The sequence below is a fragment of the Phalaenopsis equestris genome, unplaced genomic scaffold (assembly GCF_001263595.1).
Source record: "Phalaenopsis equestris unplaced genomic scaffold, ASM126359v1 Scaffold000114, whole genome shotgun sequence".
Classification (NCBI taxonomy): domain Eukaryota; kingdom Viridiplantae; phylum Streptophyta; class Magnoliopsida; order Asparagales; family Orchidaceae; genus Phalaenopsis; species Phalaenopsis equestris.
This window is the reverse complement of record NW_018164556.1, coordinates 648,338-673,379: the sequence shown is the minus strand read 5'-3', so window position 1 is coordinate 673,379 and position 25,042 is coordinate 648,338. Positions and strand designations below refer to the sequence as shown.

General features: G+C 34.9%; 1 protein-coding gene across 2 annotated transcripts in view; it reads left to right on the top strand.

Moving 5' to 3' along the window:
- The window catches only part of LOC110021001 (transcription factor MYB3R-4-like), a 43,880-nt gene extending 21,839 nt beyond the window's left edge, over window positions 1–22,041 (top strand). The window contains exons 8-12 of one of the 2 annotated variants that reach the window (XM_020719317.1): window positions 5,646–7,374; window positions 18,964–19,178; window positions 19,917–20,022; window positions 20,864–21,091; window positions 21,554–22,041. In XM_020719317.1, coding sequence (XP_020574976.1) covers window positions 5,646–7,374; window positions 18,964–19,178; window positions 19,917–20,022; window positions 20,864–21,091; window positions 21,554–21,688 — 2,413 coding nt within the window. In that variant the 3' untranslated portion in view covers window positions 21,689–22,041. Of the gene's footprint in view, window positions 1–5,645; window positions 7,375–18,963; window positions 19,179–19,916; window positions 20,023–20,863; window positions 21,092–21,537 lie in introns of both variants that reach the window. The other variant, XM_020719318.1, reaches the window with a different exon arrangement.
- Window positions 22,042–25,042: the final 3,001 nt, after the last annotated feature.

The window sequence follows — 25,042 nt, the reverse complement described above, 5'->3', positions numbered from 1 at the left end:
AGGCCATAAGGGGGCCCAACGGAATTCACATTGGTGGTCCAAGAGGAACCAACACCCAAAAGGCTTTATATAAGATGATTTCAAACTTTTCAGATATATAGCCTACATCCTGAATTACTCCAACTGAGGGAGGTCCAACTTGTCTAAGATGAGAAAAATTTGAGTTCTCTGGAAGATTATATGAAGTTATTCACATATTAGATTCAGTTCAACAGTGTACCCACCAGCAGATGTCCAAACATGAGAGATGAACCACAACATTGAAAATTTTCTTAGGAGCTTAATAGGGAAGAGAATTCTTCAATGAGATTCAGGTTCCGTCAGACTGCTAGTGAGAGTTGTCGAGCATTCTATAGATGATTTGATTCTAAGGAGAATGATTTGATTCCAACTGATGAGGGAAAAATGCATTTAGTTCAAACTATGGCCATAGCGGGGGCCAACAGAATTCACATTGGTGGTTCAAGTGGTCCTAATTTTGAGGATCTGGCAACAAACAAACAACAGCTTCATATAAAAGGATTGCAAACTTTACAAATATATAACCTTCCTCCTGAATTGCCCCAACTGAGGGAGGTCCAACTTGTCTAAGGTTAGAAAATTTGGAGTTATCTCTGGAAGATTATATAAAGTTATTCAGATGTTAGATTCAGTTCAACAGTGTACCTACCATCAGATGTCCAGACTTGAGGGTTGAATTGAGCTTTGAAAATTTTCTTAGGAGCTTAATAGGGAATAGAATTCTCAACGAGATTCAGGTCCTATCAAACCACTAGTGAGAGTTGTCGAGTATTCTAGAGATGTCGTTCCAGAGTTGGCCCCTCCTGATAGCCTTGTTTATCATACATACTCAGCCAAACACAAGAGTGGTAGAGGCATATTATATATTTACTTGTTGGGGATTTGGCTTGTGAAAACCTAAATTTTTTATGTTGCTTTAGCTCAGGTCGTGCCAAAAGAGAATGGATCTTTATTCTATCAAGATTTTTTTTGGAATGTCCACACCTACAAGACTTACTTGCCAGAAGATTATGTTATTTCTGATATTTTCAACAGGGCCGCCCTAACCACTATGAGGAGATAGAAGCTTCGAAGTATGAGGTCTCTTCCAACCCCCAAGGGACTGATGTGTGAGCTTCTCTCCGCTTCTCAAGCTACAGTAATGTGGGTGCAATTTTGCAATTCAATCTACAGTAATGCAGGTGTAAAAAAAACTATGGGAGCCAATTCCACGATTTCTCTCGCCTAGTCCGAACAGGTCCTAACTCGAAAGGGTCAACTGGCTCTCCCACGATGATTTGGCTCCTCCATTTCATAAGAGGATCCAATCCTAAGTAACTAGGGCTTATTTATGTGATTCCTTTGTTTTGAGGTTTTCATTTTTTTTCTAGTGTTTTGTTTTAGACAAATGTCGGTGTCTGTTTCTCTATTCTTGTATCCAAGGGACTGAGTGGTGCTCGGGTTGTATCTCTCTCTCAATATGGTAATCATCTTTCTTTATTCCCTTTTCGCATCCTCCACACTATGCTTCCTGTCGCCATTCCCTACTGCATCCTTTCGGAACAACTGTTGATGTTATTCTTCATGTAGTTTCTACATTTCAGCCCATGTTCCCTGCAATTCAGCTGCTCCTGTTTGCTCCCATCACTGTCCAACCACAATAAATCCTTTTCCCTTCCCAATAGGTGTTGTCCAGTCATCCCGGATCACTTCCCTGCCACCTAACTGTTGTCCCAAACTTTTTGCACTGCCTTCTTACCACATAGTTGTTAAATTTGTCAGGAGCCCAAGTGGGAGGACATTTGTCGTCCCAAAAGCTGCTGGTAGATTGGGCCTACACTCGTTAGAGGAATAGGTTGCCCCTCTCAGTGCCAGACTTGCTTGGGACTTTCTTAACAGGGTGGACAAGTTAGCTTACCAAAGCATTGCAGAAAAATATAGGGATAACTCATGGATCCCAAATAGTTGTCGGGCAGTCTCATCAGCCCCTCTCAGCTTATATTGATGAGTGATTGTCAAAGTTTTGTGACAGTATTAGATGGGAAGTTGGGAATGGACTCATGCCCCTCTCAGTGCCAGAATTGTCGGGGACTTTCTTAACAGGGTGGACCAATTAGCTTATCGGTGCATTGCAGAAAAATATGGGGATAACTCATGGATCCCAAATAGTTGTCGGGCAGTCTCATCAGCCTTGCTTATATTGATGAGTGATTGTCAAAGTTTTGTGACAGTATTAGATGGGAAGTTGGGAATGGACTCATGCCCCTCTCAGTGCCAGAATTGTCGGGGACTTTCTTAACAGGGTGGACCAATTAGCTTATCGGTGCATTGCAGAAAAATATGGGGATAACTCATGGATCCCAAATAGTTGTTGGGCGGTCTCATCAACCTACCATATGTTGATGAGTGCGCTTGTCAAAGTTTTGTGACAGCAGTAGATTGGAAGTTGGGAATGGACTCATGATTAATATTTTGAAACACATATAGATCTTGGATTTTGCCCACCTTGAAGTGGCCAATTTTTATTAATGTCAATGTGGGGATGATGATCTTGTCGTGGATGTTCTTAGCAATGGCTCATGGGACGAGGAGGCAATGCTAAGAAATTTTCGGGATCGAGCTAGTTGTTTTGATTTAGTAGATGTGGCTGCTTGGCAGATTAATTAGTGATAAAGCAACACTAATTTGGGCTTTCTCAGGTAATACAATTACAAAAAATGTCTATGCAAAATAGTTTGAAACCTGTCCTGATGAATATTTGTGGTTGGGAAAGTTTAATCTTAGTCCGCGCGAAAAGTTTTCTGGTGGTGTATTACTCACAATGTCATCCTGACAAATGTTTGGTTATGTAGGCATAATATTGGAGATGAATTGTTGCACCCATGGGGTTGTACTGTTGAGGAGAACACTTCACATTTAGTAGCGAGCTGCTTATTGCTGCGTGAAATACTTAGTAATTTGAAAAGATGGGGATTCAATTTGCCAGTTTTTTATTGGAGCAGCAAGGTGTTTGAGTTCTTTTCTTCTCTGTCGAAGGCGTGTTCTCTTCAAGGCCATATGTATTGTATTGTGGTATACCAAAGTTGGAGGAATAGAAATGCTAAGAAACACGGGCATTCGTTTCGTACGCCAACAGCTATTGTCGCTTCAATTCTTGAGGCACTCACCAAAACTTTTAACTGTCCCATTACGAAGCGTTGGTGCACCCTTCGGTCGAATAGGCTAACTTATATTTCCTCGTGGTGCCCCACAACTCGAGGTTGGATTAAGTTCAATGTTGATAGTGCTCTTTTATCTAACTATGAGCGGGCATTGGAGTAATCTGTCGTGATGATCAGGTCAACTCGTTAGACAATCAAAGACTGTCTAAGCCCCTAGTTGTTTGAGTTCAAAGGTATCATTATCAAAGGGGACAACATAAATGTAGTTGAAGCTTGCCAACAAAACATGAAGGAGGAAATATGGCGAGAGGTGGCCATGCATGGAGGAGGATTTGAGTTTTTTGACTTTGTTCAAATAAGTTATGTTTTGTTTTGTTCCTCGAGAGCTCAATAAGGTTGCCCATTTTTTGTGCAAGACAGCCTTATCGAGCTCCTTTGAGTGGAATGGTTTGAACTGCTCCCTTTTCTTTTGTCTTTACTAAGGGATGATTGTTCCGCTTTAGAATAGTTTTTTTTGTTATTTTTGAGGTCGTTGACCTATATATATGTTTTCCTTTTTTATTTAATACAAAATGCACACCTTTCAGGAAACCTAAGTTTACCTGTTGTTCTGTTGTCATATCCGCCCCACTTGCTCCGCGCTACCACCTTACCAACAACTTTTAGAGCCTGAACGACCACCACCACTACTTTGAGATCCCACCTTAATTTGATTATTTATGTCATGTCGTGTTGTTGTAATTTCTTTTTTAAGTTTGTTTGATTGTGACCATCTATTTGCTTCAAGTAATAATATTTATTTTTTATTATAATTTGGATTAACTCCATTATTAGTTAAGTTCATAATAAAAATTGCACGTGTCAAGAATGTAGAAAAAATCAGAAAAATGTCCTCCACAATTAATTTGATTAAGTGCGATGAACATGGTTTACAAATGCAACATCACACAAATCGAGTTAAAGTTCCTCTTTCTTGACTCTGTGGCTGAAATCCCTTAATTTGTTGCTCATTTGTAAAATGAAATATGCCAGTACATTTGGAATGCTGAAAATATCTTAGTTGGACCCTCATATTTCATAAGTCTTCTCACAAAGTCAAAACATAAAATTTTGTATGTTCACAAGGCAGTGATATGCATTTTGAGATGCACCAGAAACAACGAATTATGTGACTCATTTTGTACACATTATTTATCATTTAAAAAATAAATAAAATAATCCCAATCAAACCTAACAAAATAGGATTCCCCCTCCACCCGTGCGGCCTCCTAAGTTCTTCATTCAATGTACTCATATCTTCATTTTGGAACATGAGATTATACTCTAAATCGCAATCAAATTACTGAAACCTTTGCTACAATCGTATAAGATACTAGTGAACGAATACTATCTTATCAGGAGTTAATAATCTTTCCAAGTATTGCACCATATTTCCATTCCCCTTCATTCATTTCATTTGGAAAAACTCAACTTCAAGCATCAACAAAAACAATTGATGTCGTCCTCCACAAATTCAATGGTCTTAAACACTGAAAATCTTGAAGATCGTCTTGATTTTAAAAATTTAGGAAAATTTTTCAAGTTGAAAACTTTTGGAATTACTCTTCTTGATGTGGAAAAATAATGGTTGTTTTTTCCCTTTAATTTTCTAGGAATGTTTACATGGAAGAAAAAAGTTTTGAGTTCTATAAAGATGTATACAAGCAGTAAATGATTTTGATTCACTGTACTTAAATTGTTATATTTAGTGTTGTTGAGATAAGAATGATTAGGTCGGATGAGTGGTTTTACACTTAGAGACAAATGCGAAATGAGTATATCCACAGAAGGCTTGTTCTGCCTCCGGTGATAAACAAGATTTGAGAGAGTCATCTTGAATGGTTTGGTTACTTTAAACATCAACCATCTGGTAATCCGGTCAGGAGAGCAGATGTTTTAGATTCTACTTATGTTACGAAAGGTAGAGGTAGACCTAAAAAGATCTGGGCCTGTTGGGTAAAAAATGATCTTAATTTATTAGAATTAAACTAAAATATAACACTTAAAAGGACACAATGGAGAAAAAGGATTCATGTAGCCCACCCTACTTGGTAAGATAAAGGCTTGTTGTTGTTATTTTTATGTACACATATATTCAGTTGTTTAGTTACTCATTTTTATCAATCTTAAGTATGGAAAATGAATTTACTTCCATTAAGTCTACTCAGCCTATCCATTGCAGTCTCCTCAACTTTGGTTCAGATTTTTGATTTATTTCTATTGTGATCAGGTTCTTTGTGGGTGTCGTCCAGTAACTTTATTTTGTAAATCTCAAGGATTAAAATGCATATTTCATTAAGTCTACTTAGCTTTTGCTCACCCTCATGGTTTATTTATATTCTCTTCAAGTTCTTTGACTAAATTTTTACCTTCAATTTCTATTCTAAACTATTTACAGCTGTTGCTAAGACAGCTTCTGATTACTTTTGCTTTCTGTACCATCAGGAGTGACAATTCAATAAAAAACCACTGGAACAGTTCAGTCAAGAAAAAATTGGAATCATACATGGTTCAAGGTCTGATTGGAAGGTACCCAGGTTTAACCAATGTGAACTCCTCTACTTCAAGAATCCGGAAGAAGAATCATGATGGTGGCTTAAAAGAAAGACCTGACATGGAAGATTCCTCTGAATGTAGCAGTTCGGCTTTGGTAGCTTCTTCCCAATCTGAATGTGAAATGGCAAAACCAGTTGTAGGGGAGGATGCCATCAAAGAGGAGGCCATGGATTCACATTTACCAGTTTGCTCCAGTGAATATTATGGCTCAGTTGAAAAAATGATCTGTGATGACGTGCCTTCTGAAGTCCATTCAACTGGAAATTTGTTACCAAAAGATGAAGGATCTGCAACTGAGATTAAGAAACCTTCCGAGACCGATTCTAATGACAACGACCATGAGAATAAAGATATTTTGTTCCATAAACCAACACCATTGGAGACCTCTACCTCTGGCGCTGGATCAGGATTTGAGAATAAGGATAAAACCTGGATCTCTCTACATAATGGGTGCAGTTCAAACCTTTTTGATTCTGTAACGACCTTGGGTATGGAGAATTTGGACTGTGCTGCTGCTTTGAGTTACAAATCTGCTATTCACAGATCTGGAACTTCTATGAATTTTGTTCCTTTTTCATACCCCATCTTTCCAGTAAATACATCGCATGTTTATGGAATTCCGTGTTTTCAAAATTTGACAACTGTTCCCCCATCTTTTATTTGCCCAAGTGCTAGTGTTGAGATCCAGGATACATCTTGGAGGCTGCAAAATTCTGGAGCTGTTGCAGGCTTATTCATTGGTGTTCCTAAATCTGGTTGCCCTGCTGCTCTTGTTCCTGAAGCGAGTTCTTTAATTCATGAGACTATAGACCAGCAACTAGAGAGTGTAGTCCAGGAGCAGGAGAAACTAAGTATAGAGGAAACTCTAACAGCGACAGATTGTTGTGACAATGTGAGCAGGAATCTCTCTCTTATTAATGAGGAGAAAGTAGAGCAAGAAAACGTTTTGGAACCTGGAACTGTCTCTCCTGCAGAGAAGATGAAAGAAATTCAATCTGAAAATTTCTTGGATTCTGGATCTTTATTTTATGAACCTCCACGCATTCAGAGCTTGGAATTTCCATTTGTTTGCTGTGACATTGTGTCTAGTGACCTTCAGCAAGCCTATAGTCCACTGGGTATCAGGCAGCTGATGATGTCCTCAGCTTCCTGCAACTTATGGGACTCTCCTTCTCGTGATGATAGTCCAGATGGAATTTTAAAACATGCTGCCAAAAGTTTTATATGTACTCCATCTATCATGAAGAAAAGACAGCGTGAACTATTGTCTCCTTTGCAGGAAAGGAGATCTGATAAGAAATATGGTACAGACATGAACCGAGGGTCATTTTTTGTGCCTTTAATGAAGGGGGATGAAGCATATATTGAAGATATGATAGGAGAAGTTGATCCTGAGAATGTTTATTTGTCTTTAGTAGATGATGTTCGTGATTCTTCATCTGATTTGAAGGACAAACATGTGACGATTACTAAGCAAAATGAGAATCTGGGTGCCAAACTTACTCAAAAGAGTACCTGCAGTAAATCCTCCAGGGCTAGCAAACTTAAACAGAATGTAGAGGACTGGAGATATGGAACTAAAGTGCCTTCTGATGTTGATTCAGATGCAAAAGAAGCTGTAAGTTCTTTAGAGCATAACTGATATTTCTTGTTGATTTCTTGCTTGCTTTAAAGTATTTGATTTTGACTTAATTACTTGAAGCTGCTTTTAATCTAATGCAAAAGAAACTGTAAGTTCTTTAGAGCATAACTGATATTTCTTGATGATTTCATGCTTGCTTTAAAGTATTTGATTTTGACTTAATTACTTGAAGCTGCTTTTAATCTAAGTTCCAACAGAACTTGTTCAAAATGACCGGCTTGTACTTGAGCGGTGTATTGAGGGAACTCAAAATATATGTTTCTATTTGCTCACTTCCAACTTTTGGCTACTGCTGCAATACAAATATTGCCATCACTTCAAGTAAAATTCAGTTTTCTCATAGTTTGGAAAGAACAATAACTGTAATTTAGTTCACAAACCCATTTCAACATTATTGCCATGTCTTTGTGCGCTAGAATTGTTGTTTGTAATCAACAGAGGGAACTCAAAATACATATTTGCTCACTTCCAACTTATGGCTACTGTTTTAATACGAATATTGCCACCACTTTAGCCAAAATGCATTTTTCTTATTGTTTGGGAAGAACTATAACTGTAAATTTACAGTTCACAAACCCATTTCAGCATATACTGCCGTGTCTGTGTGTGCTAGATTTGTTTTTTGTAATCAACAAAGTATATATACATCAAATAGAGACCTAATTATTGTCTTTTTTTCCTGCTGGTTTAGGTGGGAGGGATGAAGAATGTATGAGATTTCAGGTTGTGATTTTTTCTAATCTACTGAGAACAAAATATATGTTCCCCTTATCCCAAGTTTTCTTAGAATTTCTTCTTGGTGAAGAAAGTATTCTTAATTTTTGCACCGAAGGCTAAAAATTTTAAAAAACCCTCATTCATTGTACTCACATATCATCATTTAAGAAAATGAGATTCTACTATAAATAGTAATTAAATGACTCAAATGTTTTTAATTCACTGCTACAATCATATCAACTGTTAAGTTATACAATCATTATCATACTAAAAATAAATAATCATTCTAAATTTTACACCATAATTCTTATTCTCCACCATTCTCCCGAAGAGAAATTTAATCTCAAACTTCAACAAAAATATAATCTCTCTCTAAGGACACTTGAAAATCATGAACGCTGTCTTGATTTTAAAAGTTGATGATATTTCAAGTTGAAAATTTTTAGAATCGCTCTTGTAAAAAAAAAATAATTAGGGTTTTTGAGAGTGAATTATTTATATGTTTTGTTTTCCTATTTTGAGAAAATTCGATTTTGTTTGTGTTTTAGAGATTGTATATTTGATTTCTACTCTAATGGAGTGTTGTTTGTTTTGTCTTTCTTTTGTAAGTGGTGTGTCTGTAGTTTGTGCATAAACAATTGATGAACCTTCTCGGCACTCGTACCTCATCGTTTCAACCCTATTTTTGTTGATTTCAGTCGGGACAGCTGGCCGATATTGTTTAGCTCCCTCCAAATACCGTTAACTACCCCAATTGTTATCCTTTGCTATCCACGATCATCTCCCTACTAAATCCGCTTCCCAAATACCTTCTAGGATGCCTTAGAACAACGTCATCTAATATCATAGTCTAGTAAACCCTGTATTTTTTAGGATTTTGTATTTCTTATCCAAATCCAAAAATAAAATAAAAAATTTCCCGCCATACACAACTCATAGCCTTGACCCTAAAATTTTAAAATTCATTTTTTTCATCTTCACTAAAATTTCACCCTGGCACCTAATACCATCCAAATCTAAGCCTTCTATCAAACCTTGATTTGCATTTCTACATTGGCCGAAAACTTGATCAAGAGAAAAGGACAACCCTTAGTGTGGTGCCCAACAACTTTTTATAGAAGATATGCGATGGAAAATTATTCAACTACAACAGATGCTTGCCCTTTGAGAGGAGATAATCACAACAGTGACTCACCATTATTGAGAGGGGAAAGTCAATTTCTTCCACTAGAAAAATTGCAATTACAATGAACCAATACTCCAACAATTTGGCATGTCATATTAGCAGAGAAGCCATGATTTTGGAGTGAAGATTGATTTGTCAGATTTTGATGGTTGCTTGAATTCAGACGAATTCATCTAGTGGCTCTAGATAATGGAGCGGGTATTTGAATATAAGGATACTCCACCAGGCATAATGGTAAATGTAGCTACCATTAAGTTTTTCTCTCTGGTGGAAAAATTTGATACACCTATGATAGCGAGAAGGGAAGGGTAAAGCTACTACCTGATCCAAATTGAAATAAGAGATGCAACGCAAATGCCTTCTCCTACATTCAATAGGACATGTTCATAAAACTCTGTCACTTGCGCTAGAGAGATTCTTTTGTGAAGTACACATCTGACTTCGAGCAATTTATGTTGAATTGTTGACTATGGAGTCCTAGAAAACACCATAGCTCAATATCTGAGGGAATTGAGATGGTTTAATGGAAATGTGGTACAGTTCTAGCCATATTGGATATCATAAAATGTCCAGACCCTAGCTTTGAAAGTGGAGAGATAACACAGCAATATCAGGTTCACACCACCCTCCAAATTGAGTTTAACCATCAAATCAAGCAACAAGAGTGCACCTAGTGGAGCACCAAGCCGACCCAACCAAAGGATGCACCCATAAAGAGTGAAGAAAAGTTGGAGCCCGTCAATACTCCTAAATCCATCCCTACTAGTAAATGCTTCAAGTGTTATGGTTTTGGCCATATGACACCTTATTGACTAAATAGAAGAGTGATTTATTTCATTGAGTAGGGAGCAGTTGAAGAAATAGACAGTGACAAGTGAGAATCTCAACTTCCAGCCGACATGAAAGAGATACGTGTGATTCAAGCTAAGCCCATCAGGAAATCTCTAGTCGGATTAACATTGGTCATCTTGGATGGTAGTGAGTCCAAGGAGTTTATACTAAAAAAGAGGCAGGCTCTATTGGATGAGTTGAAGAAAAGCTGGAGCCCGTCAATACTTCCAAATCCATCCCTGTTAGTAAAATGCTTCAAGTGCTATGGTTTTGGCCATATGAAGCCTTATTGAATGAACAGAAGAGTGATTTCTTTCATTGAATAGGGAGCAGTTGAAGAAAAAGACAGTAACACATGAGAATCTCAACTTGCAGCTGATGAGAAAAAAATACTTGTGATTCAAGCTAAGCCCATAAGAAAATCTCTAGTTGGATTAACATTGGTCATCTTAGATGACAGTGAGTCCGAGGAGTTGATACCAAAAAAGAGGTTGTCCCTATTTGAGGAGTTGTAGATGTCTGGACTGACAATTTACTTCTTGAGTGGTTATCATTGAGAGTGTTCCAGATTGTTATAGATTTCATTCCAAAGCTAGTACCTCTAGACCTACTTGTTTATCGATACGCCCAGCCAAGTATGAGGATTGAGAGAAGCAGACTACACCTTTGATGGTTAGAGGTTTGGTTCATGAGATTACTAGCAAGATGTAACTCCAGCTCTGATTGCACGAGAAAGAATGATGGTTATTTATTCTATCAGGATAGACTTTGGAAAGACGTGTGTGCTTCAGAGTTACTTTGGGTGGATATGAGCATAGACTTTACATTAGAGCTTTCCATGCCACAACACAGTCATGATTTTGTTATGGTTGTTGTAGATCAATTTTAGAAGCTTTCAGAGAAGAAGGTGAAGCATCTCTTACCAAACATCTGAATTGATTGTTTACTTTCTGAGTGGTTGCCACTGAGAGTTATCCAGTTAGCTATAGATTTCATTTCAAAGTTAGTTTCTCTAGACCTACTTGTTTATGAATATGCCCAGTCGAGTATGAGGTCTGAAAGAAGTAGGCTACACATTTAATGTGCAGTGGTTTGGTTCGTGAGAGTACTATGCAAGTTGTAGCTCCAGCCCTGATTGTACCAAAGAATAATAATTATTTATTCTATCAAAACAGACTTTAGAAAGACTTAAGTGCTTCAAAGTTATCTTGGGTGAACATGAGCATAGACTTTGTATTGGGGCTCCCAAAGCCAAAGCAATATCAGGACTGTGTTATGGTGTTGGTAGATCAACTCTAAAAGCTTTCAGAGAAGAAAGTGAAACCTCTCCTACAGAGGAGAAAGACGTGGGATGTTGTGATCTCAATTTCATTGTTCTGCGGATCGCACGATCCTACTAACACAGGGTGGCGGGACTTTCTCGCCTACTTCAGCAGCAAGCCCCAGGAGGCCCATATTTAATATTGTCTTTAATTAGAATTGGGGTTTTTGAGAAAGAAATATTTATATGCTTTGTTTTTTTTAGAGACTTTTTTTGTGTGTTTTAAAGATTGTATCCCTGATTTATACTCTAAGGGAGTGTTGTGTACTTTTTCTTTTGCAAGTGGTGTGACTGGAATAGGTGGTGAACCTCCTCAACATTGCATCATCGTTTCGACATTATCTTTGTTCTTTTCAGTATGGACAACAGCCGAGCGTCGGTTTTCTCACTCCAAATGCAGTTGACCGCCCCTGATCTCATCCCTTGCTATTCCACATTCACCTCCTCGCTAAATTTGCTTTCCAAATATTTTTTAGGAGCCCTAGAACAGTATCACTTACAGTTGTAGTGTTTCTTAAGTTTCGCAAAGATGATCATATATCTTAACAGATCTAGATGTATTGTATGACATTAGAATATACTTGACTCAAACTTTTTTAATTCACTGCTACAGTTGCATGAATTGCTACTGTGATACATTCATCACCATATCAAAAATAGATATATTTAAAAAAAAAATTGCTTCCCAATTTTATTCTTTATTGTCGAATCATTAGGAAAAAATTATCCTCATGCTTCAACAAAATCAGTTGGTTGTTATTCCTCATCAATTTATTGGCCTTTGGCACTAAAATTCTTGAATATTATCTTGATTTTTAAAATTGAGGATGAGATTTCAAGTTGAGAATAGTTGGAATCTCTAGGGAGGAATGATATTATTTCCCTGACATTTATAGCATTATTAGAATATTATGAAAGAAGAAAATCTTTTTGAGTTTTGCAAAGAGGGTGTTAAATTTGAAAATATCCTTATTCATTGTACTTATATCTTCATGTTTTAACATAAGATTTTGCTCTAAATAGCAAATGATAAAATTTTTTAATTCACTGTTGCAGTCAAATAAATTGCCATGGTGATAAAAACTTTACTATACTAAAAATAAATATAAACATTTTTTTGAAATTTGTACATTTGTTTAATTCTCCATCGTTTCCCTCATTTGGAAAACTTCTATCTTAGGATTTAACAAAAATAATTTGTATCATCCCCTTTAATCTATTAGCCTCTAGTAATTAAAATCTTGAAGAAATGGTTCAAATTTTGGGTTGAGAATTCTTGGAATCACTCTAGGAAATAAAAATATTTGTTACCTTTATCCTTTTAATATTTCTTGAGCTTCACAAAGATGACCGTGAATATTAAAAGACCCTAATTTATTATGCTATTGTCTTCATTTTAGATCATGAGATTACGGTTTAAATATCAATCAAATAACTCCAACCTTTTTTAATTCATTGTTATAGTTGCATGAATTGCTATAGTAATATGGTCATTATCATACAAAAAATATTAATTTTTTTTCTAAATTTTGCACCATAATTATCCATGAATATGTCGATTTTTGACACTAAAAATTTTTTATTTTGAATTAATTTTAAAAATTTAAGATGTGATTTTAAGTTGGGAACTTTTGGGGAGTCACTTTAGAGAGAAAAGTATTTTTTTACCCTTATAGTTCTCTTAGAATATTTTCATTAAAAAAAATAAAATATCATGATTTTTTGTACTCATTTCTTTATTTTATAATGAAAATTTCTTCTTCATAAAGTATTCAAATGACTCATACTTTATTATTATTTGTTGTAGTTGCATGAAATACTATAGTGATATAAATACTACCATTCATAAAATAAATTTTATTTCTGAAATTTTTGCTATAATTCTTACTCTCCATTATTCTCCTCATTAGGAAAAACTTAACCTTAAGGTTCAACAAAAGTATTTGTTATTCCCCACGATTCAATTGAACCTTGACAATGAAAAACTTGAAGATTGCCTTGATTTTAAAAATAATGGATGAGATTTTAAGTTTCTAATTTTTAGTCACCCTTCTGAGGAAAATTATCTTTTCCCCACACTTATATTTTCTTGGAATATCCAAATGGAAGAATAAAGTATTATTGAATTTTACAAAGATGGCTACAAATTTTAAAAGATCATGATTCGTTCTACTCATATTTTTATTTTAGAATCTGAGATTTTATTTTAATTAGCTATCAAATGACTCAAAATCTTTTTTTATTCAGGGTTGCAATTATATCAATTCTACAAAAACATTATCTTATCGGAAATAAAAGATATTTTCTAAATTTGGCAATATAATCAAAACCATCATTTGGAAGAACTAACATCAAGCTTTTAAAAAAAAAATCTATTTTCCCACAATCTATGGTTTTCAACACTGAAAATCCTAAAGAACGTCTTGATTTTAGAAAGCAAGGATGAGATTTCAAGTCGAAAATTCTTGAAATTACCCTAGGGCAAAAATATTTGTTGCCCTCACCCTTATAGTGTTCTTGGACTTCCTTCATTAAAGAACGTCTTCTTGAGTTCTATAAAGCTGGATATAAATCTTAGAAGATCCTGATTTATTTTATTTAGATTTTCATGTCAAAATTTGAGATTCCACTCTAGATAATAATCAAATTACTTAATTTTTTTTTAAATTAAATGTTGATCCTATACTAATGCAAACATTGCTAAATTTTGCACCACAATTTTTAGTCTTCCTTGATCCCCTCATTTGAGAAAACTTAAACTCAGACTGTCACAAAAAAAGAAAGTTAATGTTGTCCCCCACAAATCTATTGGTTTATAGCACTATGAAATCTCAAATATTGGCCTAAGTTAAAAAATTAAAATTTATATTTCAAGTTGAGAGTTCTTGGAATCACTCTAGAGGGGGTATATATAGCACTATGAATTCTTAGAATCCATTGTCCCCCAAAAATCTATGTTGATATGTTCTTGTTAATTCTTATTCCACCTATAGTGATTCTAAGAATTCTCAACTTGAAATCTAAATTTGAAGTTCTATAATGAAGATATGAGTAAAAAGAATTGGGATCTTTGAAGATTTACTCTTAGTCTTTATGACTAGAAACCATTATTGTAGTTGAATAACATGCTACAATAGTACATGCAACATCTTTCTAAAAATAAATATATTTTCAAATTTTCACCATAATATGCTTCGTTTGAAAAAACTCAACTTCAAATTTCAAAAAAAGCAACTGTTTGTCTTCCACAAAACTAAGAGTCTTTATTTTAACAATATAAAATCTCGAAGATCGTTTCTATTCTAAAAATCAGGGTGAGATTTCAGGTTGAGAAATCTTGGAATCTCTTGAGCGAGGAAAAATATTTTTTGCCCACACAGTAAGTGTACTCTTAGAATAACTATAGTTGACAAGAAAATTTTCTTGAGTTCTATAAAATAGCTACAAATCTTAGTAGTTTCTAATTCATTGTATTTCTTTTTTTATTTTAGAACTTGAGATCCCACTCTAGCAATCAAATTACTCAATTTTTTTTTAATTTACTTATTTAGTCCCATGAACTATTAGAATGATACACACACTATCTTATCAAAAATAAATATTTTTTTCTAAATGGAGTATTTACAAGCATACCGCAAAATTCTTATATTTTTACACATCTAAAACCTAAACTTTCATATTATCATACATATCACTCAAATCTTTGACATAACATCAAAATATTACTCGCACTAAAATCTTAAAAGTGACGTACATCTTTTTCATGCATTCATTTTTAATATCAAAATGTTATAAATGTAAATATAAAATTTTGGGTGTTAGATATGTCAATACATAAGAATTGTGGTATGCACCATAATCTTTATTTTGTATTAATCTCTTCTTTTGTGAAAATATAACCTTAACTTTGAAAAAAATAATTTATGCTATTTCGCATGAATTTTTTGAACTTTAATGCTATGAATATCTTGAAAATTGTCTAGATTTTAAGAACTTAAAATGTGATTTTAAGTTGAGAATCCTTATGATCACTCTACGGGGTGAAAATATTCGTTGCCCTCGCCCTTATTGTGTTCCTTGATTATCTACATAGAAGAAGAAAGTCTTTTAGAGTTTCTTTAGACGGTTATAAATTTTAAAATATTCTGATTCATATCATATATTCATTTTAGAACTCAAGATTCCACTTTAAACCCCAATCAAATGACTCAAACTCTTTTTTAATTCATTGTTGCGATGTCATGAATCGCTACAAACATTATCTTACCAAAAATTAAATATTTGTTTTAAATTGTCCGCCATAACTCTATTTTCCACTATTTCCAGCATTGTAAAAATATTAATGCTTCAACACAAATAGTTTTATTGTACCCTAAAAATTCACTGGTCTTTATGATTTGAATTCTTGAAGCTTGCTTTGATTTTAAGTATTTTTTGTTGTAAAAATTCTCTCCAAAATGATAAAAATAGGTATTTAATTCCCAACATTCCTTCTATTTTTCCAACTAGAAGGAACTTTTTAAAGTTTTATCTTGTTTTATCGTCATGTTCTCTATAAATAACTCAATATTTAAATCATTGATATCATTTGTGGTTGGTTATGTGTGGTCTCTCCTTATAATATTCCATGTAAAAACCATTGTTTTGCTCCCTTCTTTACATAGATGGACCTTCTTTAAGATTTACATTCTTCAATATTAAACCCTATCTGAATTCCTCTTCAAAATCAAAAGAAAATTTATGGCCACTCTCCTATTTTTGCTATTCTTCAAACTAGATAATCCAAATAGAACTTTGTAGTATTCTCTATCATATTATATTTCTCTTTTTGCTCTGGTTGTTCTTGATAAATGCCATTGATGTGCTACTATCATCATCAAATTAATAAATGTGGCTTTTTTAAAAAAAATAATATGGTGTTTTACATTTTCACCACTTTTTTAAAAAAGATAATATGTTGTTTTACATTTCTTTTGTGATATTTTATTTTCTCCACATGTAACTCTTTTTGAACTTCAAATTTGGTTACAACATTTTTAATCCCTAGACCTAATATTTTATGTCTTCAGCCTTAAAATTGTTAGCTTTAAATGAATTCCTTAAACTCTGCTAGTCCATCCACCCATGCTAGCTTAAAGTCATCGAAAGTGCATTTTTTCTCACTTATCGATACATCTTCCATTCCTACATTGCTGCCAATAGTGGCCGGTAAATAGGAAAAATTTAGTAAATTACATAAATAACACGCAAATCTTTTGCATTTACATATTTCACGCCTAAACATTCATATTCACACATACACTACAAGAAAACTGTGAATTTGGGTTTGAATTAGCATCGGACTTATTTCTGATGCAAAATTAGCGACCGATTAGCGTCGATTTAGTGTCGGCGCGTTGTTCCTCTTCCAAAAAATCGACGCAGAAAAGTTGCGTCGAGTCGACGCATTGACGATGCTACAAAGTTTGATTAGCTTCGACTATGGCCGACGCTAATCTCACTTATTAGTGTTAGCCATGGCCGACACTAATGCCCTAAAATAGCCCTCCCGTGAACTGTAGCTCTACTTCGCACTCATTTCCTTTGGCTTTCAGCCGCCTTTGTGGCCTCCGAGCTTCTCCGGTTATTTCGGGTCTGATTCATCGCTCCAACCCCATCCAAAGTGAGAAATCTTCTTCCATGTCTCTAAGCTTTGGTTTAGTCTAGGTTTTCTTCTTTTTTTCCTTGCATAGGTGTTAGATCCAAAAATACGTAGGTTTTGCTCAAGTTTTTTTTTGTATTTCATTGTTAGGTACGCAATGCATATATATTTCATTGTTTTCCCTAAGTTTAGGTGTGATATCTGTAAATACATAAGAAATTTGTGCTATGTGTGAAAATTTTGGTGTGAGGATATGTAAACGTATAAGAAAATTGTAGTATGTATGTAAATATGAAATTTGGGTGTGAGATATGTGAATGCATAAGAAAATTGTGGTATGTATGTAAATATGAAATTTAGGAGCGAGATATGTGGAATGTATAAGAAAATTGGGGTATGTATTTAAATATGAAATTTAGGTATGAGATATGTGAATGTATAAGAAATTTCGTGATATGTAAATATTTTGGAGTGAGATATGTAAATAGATAAGAAATTTGTGCTATGTATTTAGGGATGAAATTTTTTGTGTGAGATATGTAAATACATAAGAAATGTGTGTTATATATGTAAATAGAAAAATTTTGGTGTCATGTGTAGGTTCAGTGATAGTCAATATACCACTTTGTTGTCCGATTATGAGTTGTGGACGCGGACACCGGAGAAGAAGAAGGGGAGAGTGTACGGTCTCGGAGCAAAGGGGATAGCGTTTGAAGCCGAGCGTTCTCGAGCAGCTTAGGGCGGCCCTAGCTCATTACAGGCTAAGCATGAAGAGCTTGGCAGACGTGTGAAGATGATGAATGAAGAGCTCCGGCATGTGCGTGAAGGCCAGCATCTCGTTGCAGATAGCCTAGCACGCTTTATGGAGAGTTTTGATCACTAGAGCAAGTGGCCCTAGGTCATTACAAGTTGTGGACGCGAACACCTGGGAAGAAGAAAGGGAGAGTGTATGGCCTCGGAGCAAAGGGGATAGCTTTTGGGTGGCCCTAGCTCATTATAGGCTCAGCATGAAGAGCTTGGCAGATGTGTAAAGATGATGAATGAAGAGCTCCGGCATGTGCGTGAAGGCCATCAGCTCGTTGCAGATAGCCTAGCACGATTTATGGAGAGTTTTGATCGCTAGAGCAAGTTGCACATGTGTCCGGCCGAGGAGGGGTAGGATGAAGATTAGGTTTTTCTGTGTTTGATGATGTTCCCCCGACATAGGGGTTGACTTTATGTTTTTTTCATTTTTGTATTGTACGAACTTTCAGTTTCTTGTCTTGTGAATGCTGAGCACTTTAATTTGCTTATATTTAATCTGATTTGGTATCATTATGTGTATGCTGGAGATTTCTTTTATGAGTTGTGATGATAGATAAATATTATATTATTTTGATTGTTTGTTATGTATAATTGTTTTGTTGTATTTTTTGTTTCTTACAATTTAACACCCTACAATCAGCCAACGATATAAGTCACCGCTAAAACGATGCAATAAAGTCGAAAAACCTGACGCTAATTAGTGTCGGATATGGCTGATGTTAGTTAGTGTCAGTCCTAGTCGACGCTAATTAGCGTCGGATTTTTTTGACGCTATTGCATCGTTACGCCAGCATTGCTTGCATGCTCGACTATATTTTTCAGTGACGGCCGTTTTCGACCCTAATGCGGACTCAAATTAAAATAGTGTAATACCTGTATGCATATACAGTACAAAAGATGTTACTTTTACAGAAACTTTGCAATGATTATACGAGATATGTGTTCTTGTCAAAATTTTTTCTGTTTGCTCTTTATCTCTTTTAGAATTCATTTCCTCTTTTAACTTAGTTCTGGGAGAATTCATTTGTTTGTAACTTTGTGGAACGTTCCATGGTTTTCTTGCAGCAATGTAATGCAGTATTAGCAGAGCGTATTAGTAGTAATTTGGAATCTCTATCTGCTTGCTCTACCTTTATTTCCCCTGGTGCATGTGGAACAAAACATGCTGAATGTTCCGTAACGCTTACATCTTTACAATATCCGCCATCGTCTAAGAAGCCACAAATTGCTGTTGAGAAGTTTGCTCCATCCATTGATGCTGACCATGAAATTTTTAATATGTAAGTTATGAAGGTGTAGCAATTGTATGATTCTTTATTTTTTCCTCTATCATTACTTTTGTTTAGTTCTATTAATCTACATACTACAATTTTTACAAATCCCGTCCTATTTTACTGTAGGAACATTTACATAAATACCCCTCAGTTCATATTTATTTACATATCTAGCACCTAAACTTCGATTTTTATATACATGCCACCTTACCTATGTATGAAAAGCTGTATTTTACATTTTAAAAGTTAAAACGTTGGTATTTTTGATGTGATATGAACAATTTGGGTGTTCTAAAAGTAAAATGTAAATTTTAGGTGTTAGTTATGTGATTACATAGGAATTGGGTGCTATGTATGCCCTTTATTGTATTCCTTGAAGCTTCATGATTTGCCTTTTAGCTGGCTTCCCTTCTTTTGTTTATTTTGACCACTTATATTCTTAAGCCTTGTGTGTCTGAAGTTTGAGATAGTGAAGTGAATGTTTATGAGAAAAGTGTCGAAATAGTCCCATGATTCTTTGGTCATTTTAGTCCCAGAGTCTATACAAGTATTCATTTAGTTGTCAGACTTTTTTAATATAGGCTAAAAATTTCCGTATGGAATTTCAGCAACAATTTAAAGATCTAAGGACTAATTTGGTACTTTTATAGATTTTGGGACTAAAATGTCCTCATTAAACAGTCAGGAGATTATTTCGACATGCTTTTTTGAAGTTTTATAATCTTGTTTTCTTTCTCCTTTTAGCTTTGCTGATACTCCTGGCATCAAAAAAGGTTTAGACTCTCCTTCATCATGGAAGTCGCCCTTGTTCCTTAACTCATTTCTTGCAGGAGCAGACTTTACATGCGAGGTAGCTCGACCAAGCTAACATTTCCTTTCCTGTTTTTGCTTCTCTTTTTTCCTTCCCTGATTCTCTTCATTGTTCACAACTATATATTCATGTCTAATGATTAATGCTAATGTCAGCTTGTAACTGATAATAAGATGCACTGATAAAAACATTTTCAACTAAATCAACTTCACTTTTTCTTTTGTTGATTTTTAAACCTTTTCTGTGATATATATTATATTATACTATATAAAGCAATGTTTTTTTTATAGAATGGATGGACATTGATTTTGCATCTTATATTAGGGGCATTTTATTTTCACCTCACACAATTTTATATTAGAGACAATTACTTTATTAAGCTTTTTATGTGATATATATTATATTATATGATACCAACTGTATAAAGCAATGGTTTTTTTTCTTGATAGAATGGATGGACATTGTGTTTCGATTTTACATTTTATATTGAGGGCATTTACTGAAATACCGCACAATTTTTATGTATTTGCATATCTAACACCTAAACTTTCATATTTACATGCGCGGCACTCAAATCTTCAATATCACATCAAACCCATCACTTTTACTTAGTTTTTTAAAAGTGAAATAGTACTTATTATGCATAGTATTAGTTTATGACACAAAAAATGCTATAAATGTAAATATAAAAGTTTAGTTGTTAGATATGTAAATACACAAGTATTATGTGGTATGCATGTAAATTTTCCTTCATATTTCAAATCAAAAAAACATTGTATCCTGCAGGCTTTTACGTTTTTGTCATACAATATTAAGGCCTCGTAAATCCCCTCAATCTTTTTGTTAAAAATTGGCTTATTCACAAAAGTTGGATTTTCAGGATTTCAGATATTTTATGAGCCCTGGTGAAAGAAGCTATGATGCTCTTGGTCTTATGAAGCAATTGAGTGAGAAAAATGCTGGTGTGATAGCGGAGGCTCAAGAGGTATTATCTAATGGTGGCCAAAAGTTGAACTTTGACAATGTTAAATCCAATAATTCGTCACGAGAGAACGAAGACTCTGCGAAAGAACAGGAAAACCTCATTCCCATGCCCTCAAATATTGTGGTAATCATCTCTCACTCTGGTTTGAGTTTTTTTCTACTGTTTTTCATTTATTTTTTTCTATTCTTCGTTCATAATTAGCAATGCACTTATCTATATAAATACTAAGCCATAGTTACAAAAGGAGAAAAAAAAAACTTTGGGTAATCTTTGATATTTTGAGTGTTTTTTCTCTAGTAACTGTGGCTATATATATATATATATATATCTGAGTGCGTGCGTGCGTGCGTGCGTGCGTGTGTGCGCGGATAGAGAAGATATATTGTGTTGCTGGGACAAGGTCACTGTAACTATGGCTTATATCATGAAATGAAATTATATGTTGCTTTTAAATGAAACAATAATAACTGTTTATATTTTTGGAAGATCTACATACACCTCACACAATTCCTAACACCTAAATGTTGATATTTACATTTATACCTCTTTTATATCATTCATGTTAGCAGTTTAATGCCAACGCAGGCTGAAGGCCGTGTTCTAGATTTCACCGGCTGCAACACACCTCTTGAAAAAACCAAAAGCCTTAAAACGAAGCATGTCTCCAGTCCTTCAATCAGCAGCCCAACAACCTCTCATCTTCTTCGAGGTTGCCGATAACCGCCGGATTATTTTTCAAATTGCAGTAAATAATAATAACCCCACCGGCGGTAACTTCGAGGGGGGAAAAATGAGATTTTTGCGAACCCAACCATTTTTCTACTGCTGAATTATATCAATCTGCATATTGGGTCCTTAAGGGGTAAGATCTACATCAAGTTTGATGTTTAATGTTGTACTAAATACATCAAAGTAAATTTATTTTGATTTTATCTTCTTTTTATGGAGCCTTCGTTCACAGCACCACTGAGGTGAAGTGAAACAGTCATGAAGTAATTTAATTTTGATTTTTATTTGCTTGTATTCAAATTCCTTCATTTGTTATCTATGCATAAGCTTCATCATGATTCGCAGAACTATTGAAGTGAACTAAAATACTCTTCTGATTTGGTATATATGGCTTTTCTCTAGATTTGTTTTACAGTAATTTATTTTGTTATAAGAGAAAAGTGTCAAAATGATTCATTAATTTTTAGCAGGAGTTACAAAAATATCATTTTAGCCTGCAGAGTCTTAAGTTGAAAATAGTTCAAGCATTATCTAATTTAGCACTTTTATGAACTTTTATCTAATTAATATCACCTTTTTTTCTTTTGGCATATATACCATCTTTTCTATGCATGGAAAGGTGTATTTTATGTGATATAAAAGACATGGGTAGTATGAAGCTTAAAAAGTGAAGTATTATTGTTAAATATGTAAATACATAGGATTGGCTGGTATGAACCTAAATGGCTCCTTTTTGGTTTAGAAATCAACCAAATTTATAATCTATGTTATCTTTTTGCATTGCTATGCTTTGGGCAATTTTACTTTTTGACAAAATTTGAATATATCAGCCAAATTCTTGCTTGATAGAATTTTGTCAAAAAGTAAAATTTTAATGGTTTTGGTCCATACATCAATGTAGAACACATTTAAAGTACTTGTTCTTGTTTTATTCACCTAAACACTTCTTATTGTCTCAATGTTTTATTAGTTTCCATGCTAGAGAACATGAATAAGTACTGTTATTATCTTCCATTTAGCTTATTAACTATATTGTTTTATATCATTATAACTATTATTCTCTTCATTTAACTATATTGTTTTATATCATTATAACTATTATTATTATGTCTTCACAAACATCTTATAATGCTATGTGTTCCTATGTGAAATGTATGTCGAGGCCACAAGGGAATTTAATAAGATCCTTCTATAAATCCTGAAGTTCAAAGAGTACTATCACAAATCTCCATGATTTGATCAGATATTGAAGAAAAATGAACAAATGTATGTTTTACTAGTAACCAAACCCACACTCAATTCATATTTATGATTCACAATTCCAAATATCAATTGAAATCAGATATTGTGTCCTTTTAATATGAGCTGAAAAGTGCAATTAGTCTGTGTAAAAAGATAATTTAATGATCTCCTAGATTCCCCCCAACAAATCTCCTGAATCGAAGAAATTTACAAAATGCTTAAGATTGGCAAAAAGCATTAGTCCATTAAGATTTGCATCGGATAAAAATAAGCCAATTATAATGAATTTATTAAAAAGCAAGCATTATATTTTATTTAAATGTTTTTTATCTTTCGCTAATTCATCAAAAATTTATATTTGATTAGATAAAAATTAATTTATGAACAATGTATTATTAATTCTCCATAAATTTAAATATCCAGCTAGCTCAATTAATTCTAAGCCTCATGCCTTCGTTAAACGTTACTGTAAATCTCTCTTTAGATGCCCCAACTTCACAGAAGAAGGTTACTAGCCAAATAACTATAACTATAACCATAACTATAGATATATATATTTAAAAATAACATGTCTTCGTTCCGCTAGCGCCTCGCGTTGACTTCGCCTTCGTTTTAGGAAAAACTCGCTTTCGTCTTCGGTTTGGTAAATACTGACGTCGTCTTTGTCATCAGTACTTGCGTCGTCGACGTGCCTCGCGTTCTCGCGTTGTCTGCTTCGTCTGGCGGCAGAGCTACCCGGTGTGTTCGACAGCTGTGCCGAAACCCGTCGTGCCTCGCTTTTCTCGCGTCGTTTGCTTCTTCTGGCGGCATAGCTACCCGGTGCGTCTCTACAGGCCCTGCTTCTTCTTAACAACTGCGTTATCTGCGACTGAGCCGATGCGTGGCACTGGCCGCAGTAATGGCCTCAGGGCTTTACTATGTTGCCGCCCTTGCCTGTGAATGATAATCCTGTCAAACCCTCCAATGCTACAGTGATTTACAAATGCAGCTCCCACTTCCACCTCGCAGGTAGTCCAATATTCTCGCAGATGTACCATGATTTTGTTACAGGATATGGAGACTGCAATCTCATCAAGAAAGTAGAAGAAAAGGCAGGAAAACCAGCAATATTCTTCTCTGACGCTGAAATTTCAACTCGTGCAGGAAAATACTAATTTACTCTAGTTAGAAAGTTCCAATTAGGTTGCCCTGAGATGGAGACTATCAGGAAGGCTTTTGAATATTTCAAACTAGTTGGGGCTTGACAGGTGGGTCATTTCGATGAAAGATATGTTATGATACAGCTGAGTATAGAAGAAGACTACACAAGGATTTTCTCAAAGAAATTCATCACAGTCGAGGACAAACATATGAAATTGGTCAAATGGACTCCTGATTTTGATCCCAGTCAAGAACCCCCAATTGCACCTTTCTGGTTCTCATTACCTGAACTCAAACTTCAATTTTTTGACCTACCTATCTTATATGCAAATGAGACTATCCTTGGAAAACATTTACAGATAAAATTTACCCGCAGTTCATTTCTCAAGGCCCTCTATTGCAAGGATTTTGATTGAAAGATATATTACATTACCAGATGTAGAAGAAATTTGGTTTGGCTCTACTCACAATGTTTATTGACAAAAAATCATTATGGAACAAAAATCTTACTATTGCAAGCACTGCAAGATGTTTGGACACCCGCAGGAAAAATGTTTCATATTGCACCCACAGTTGAGAACTAATAGTCCAAAACAGGAACATATTGTAGTGCACCCCACGTGCCTGAACACGCTCCTAACAACAAAAGAGGAACATATTGTAGTGCACCCCATGTGCCTGAACACGCTCCTAACAAACTGGATGACAGTCGACCTGATGAGGGAATCACCACAAGATAGGAGTTTGTGTTTGCCCCTGGGAACCCTTCTCCTGGTCATACTACAATGGATAATGTCCCTATTCAAGAAGAATTACGTGCAAAGGTGACAATTCACACTTCATATACACTGGAACCAATCGTTGTGACAACCATTGCTTTTCCTTCTACTGCAGTTCTAAATCAGACTGATTATCACACGAGCCAGTCTTGTGATGAAAAATGGCAGGTTTACACTTCTCAGT